General features: G+C 58.6%; 1 protein-coding gene across 1 annotated transcript in view; it reads right to left on the bottom strand.

Moving 5' to 3' along the window:
• Positions 1-2,481: 2,481 nt before the first annotated feature.
• The window catches only part of BOP1 (BOP1 ribosomal biogenesis factor), an 11,197-nt gene continuing 10,084 nt past the window's right edge, over positions 2,482-3,594 (bottom strand). Inside the window, exons 7-8 of the mRNA XM_031065596.1 lie at positions 3,362-3,442; positions 2,482-2,589 (exon numbers count right to left, since the gene is read on the bottom strand). Of these exons, the coding sequence (XP_030921456.1) occupies positions 2,482-2,589; positions 3,362-3,442 (189 nt within the window). The remainder of the gene's footprint in view (positions 2,590-3,361; positions 3,443-3,594) is intronic.

A 3,594-nucleotide genomic window follows, 5' to 3' on the forward strand; every position in this document is an offset into this window, starting at 1 on the left:
GGATCAGGGGAAATCTGGGATCAGGGAATTCCCCCCAGGAGCACCTGCTCATCCCTGGGAATGGGAAATCTGGGATCAGGGGAAATCCGGGATCAGGGAATTCCCCCCAGGAGCACCTGCTCATCCCTAGGGAATGGGAAATCCGGGATCAGGGGAAATCTGGGATCAGGGAATTCCCCCCAGGAGCACCTGCTCATCCCTGGGAATGGGAAATCCAGGATCAGGGGAAATCTGGGATCAGGGGAAATCCGGGATCAGGGAATTCCCCCCAGGAGCACCTGCTCATCCCTGGGAATGGGAAATCCAGGATCAGGGGAAATCTGGGATCAGGGGAAATCCGGGATCAGGGAACCCTCCTGTGGGACAGGATTGGGATTGGGCCGCTCCAAACTCCAGGCATGGAATGAACTCTGGCAGAGGATCTGAGATCTCCAGAGGAAAACTGGGAATGATCCCTGGGAATAATCCCTGGGAATGATCCCCGGGAACTGACACAGGAATGGGATTGGGATTCCAGGAAAAACTGGGAATGATCCCTGGGGACTCAAACAGCCACCAGGCAGATGGAGGGGTTGGGGTTCCAGGGAAATGTGGGAATGATCCCAGGGAAATGTGGGAATGCTCCCAGGGGAGACTCACACGGCCACGGCCACCAGGCAGATGGAGGGGTTGGGGTTCCGGGGAAAGCTGGGAATGATCCCAGGGAAATGTGGGAATGATCCCAGGGAAATGTGGGAATGATCCCAGGGGGAACTCACACGGCCACGGCCACCAGGCAGATGGAGGGGTTGGGGTTCCAGGGAAATGTGGGAATGATCCCAGGGAAATGTGGGAATGCTCCCAGGGGAGACTCACACGGCCATGGCCACCAGGCAGATGGAGGGGTTGAGGTTCCAGGGAAATGTGGGAATCTGGGAATGATCCCAGGGGAGACTCACACGGCCACGGCCACCAGGCAGATGGAGGGGTTGGGGTTCCGGGGAAAGCTGGGAATGATCCCGGGGAAATCTGGGAATGCTCCCAGGGCACTCACACAGCCATGGCCACCAGGCAGATGGAGGGGTTGAGGTTCCAGGGAAATGTGGGAATCTGGGAATGATCCCAGGGGAGACTCACACGGCCACGGCCACCAGGCAGATGGAGGGGTTGAGGTTCCAGGGAAATGTGGGAATCTGGGAATGATCCCAGGGGAGACTCACACGGCCACGGCCACCAGGCAGATGGAGGGGTTGGGGTTCCGGGGAAAGCTGGGAATGATCCCAGGGAAATGTGGGAATGATCCCAGGGAAATGTGGGAATGATCCCAGGGGGAACTCACACGGCCACGGCCACCAGGCAGATGGAGGGGTTGGGGTTCCAGGGAAAGGTGGGAATCTGGGAATGATCCCAGGGGAGACTCACACGGCCACGGCCACCAGGCAGATGGAGGGGTTGGGGTTCCAGGGAAATGTGGGAATGATCCCAGGGAAATGTGGGAATGCTCCCAGGGGAGACTCACACGGCCACGGCCACCAGGCAGATGGAGGGGTTGAGGTTCCAGGGAAATGTGGGAATCTGGGAATGATCCCAGGGGAGACTCACACGGCCACGGCCACCAGGCAGATGGAGGGGTTGAGGTTCCAGGGAAATGTGGGAATCTGGGAATGATCCCAGGGGAGACTCACACGGCCACGGCCACCAGGCAGATGGAGGGGTTGAGGTTCCAGGGAAATGTGGGAATCTGGGAATGATCCCAGGGGAGACTCACACGGCCACGGCCACCAGGCAGATGGAGGGGTTGAGGTTCCAGGGAAATGTGGGAATCTGGGAATGATCCCAGGGGAGACTCACACGGCCACGGCCACCAGGCAGATGGAGGGGTTGAGGTTCCAGGGAAATGTGGGAATCTGGGAATGATCCCAGGGGAGACTCACACGGCCACGGCCACCAGGCAGATGGAGGGGTTGAGGTTCCAGGGAAATGTGGGAATCTGGGAATGATCCCAGGGGAGACTCACACGGCCACGGCCACCAGGTTGGGATAAGGGGATAATGGGATTGGGAATGGGGATGGGATTGGGACAATGCAAACGGGGATGGGATAATGGGAATGGAATTGGGATTGGAATAAGAGGATAATGGGATAATGGAATGGGAATGAGAGTGGGACGGGATTGGGATAATGGGAATGGGATAATGGGAATGGGATTGGGCTAATGGGGATGGGAATGGCATAATGGAATAACGGGAATGGGATTAGGAATGGGATAATGGGAATGGGGATGGGAATTGAATTGGGAATGGAGATGGGATAACCGGAATGGGATTGGAACCCCAGAGCGGCTGGAAAAGCTCCAGAGCTTTCCGGAGGCACCGCAGGACGGGGCCAATCCCGGGATCCTCCCCCGGAGCCGAGGTTGGGATTTTCCAGGGGGAAAAGCCCCGATCCCAACCCTGGCCCCGCAGCAGCTCCGGGTGGAGCTGGGCAGTGGATCCATGGGATTTATCCCGGGAATTCCCAATCCAGGGGCAGATCCGTACCTGACACCAACCACTGCCCGCTGGGGGAGATGCTCAGGGTCCGCACCAGGCTGGAATGGCCACGGTAAATCTGGGAAAAAACCGGGAATGAGGGAGAATCCCAAATGCCAGGAGCTCCCTGGGAACCTCCAGGAGCTGCTCCGCAGTCCTCGGGAAGGGAGGAGGAATCTGGGATTTTGGGAAGGGAGGAGGAATTTGGGATCTGGAGGGAGCACGGCCAAGGCCACCCCATCCCACATCCACAGGGATGGGAATTCCAAGGAATGGGGATTCCAGCCCGGAATTGCAGCTCTTTCCAGGGGAATATTCCCAAAAATCCCAACCTGAGGCTGCTCCCTGGGAGCAGATCCCACCTTGGATCCCTTCAATCCCACTTTTCTCTGGGATGAGAACAACTCCCTCAGCCCCTCCTGGGAATTCCCCCCTTCCCATCCCAAACACGAGCTCACCAAATCCCTGCTTGCTCTCAAATCCAGGGGAATATTCCCAAAAATCCCAACCCGAGGCCATTCCCTGGGTCCTGTCCCTGTTCCCTGAGAGCAGATCCCGACCTGGATCCCCCTGGATCCTTTCCATTCCACTTTTCTCTGGGATGAGCCCCCTCAGCTGCTCCCGGGAAGTTTTCCACAGCCATTCCCGAAAATCCTGGGAAAGGGGGATTCTCCCCAGCCCCATTGTCCAGGAAATCCCCACAGGAATCCACAGGAATTCCAGCTGGGATCAGCCCCTTTTCCCAGCTTCTCCTGGGAATCCTCGGCCTCAGTCCCCGCCCTGCTTCCCGAGGCCCCATATCCCAGAATCCCACCAAATTCCAGGCGCATATTCCCAAAAAAATCCCTCACCAGAGCCTGGGTGGTGGGGAACGGCTGCAGATCCCTCGGCCTGGGCAGCTTGGGAATGAGATCCTCGGGATCCACGTTGACCTGCGGGACGGACGCCACACCAATGCCAGCTGCTCCCGGCGCTCCGGCCGGGCATTCCCGGGATGGGATAACGGGGACGCCAGGCCGGCATTCCCAGCCCCGCATTCCCGGGTTTCTTTTTTTGGTGGGGTTCGGGGGGCGCCCGCACCCGC

The sequence above is a fragment of the Geospiza fortis genome, unplaced genomic scaffold (genome assembly GCF_000277835.1).
Source record: "Geospiza fortis unplaced genomic scaffold, GeoFor_1.0 scaffold1766, whole genome shotgun sequence".
NCBI lineage: Eukaryota > Metazoa > Chordata > Aves > Passeriformes > Thraupidae > Geospiza > Geospiza fortis.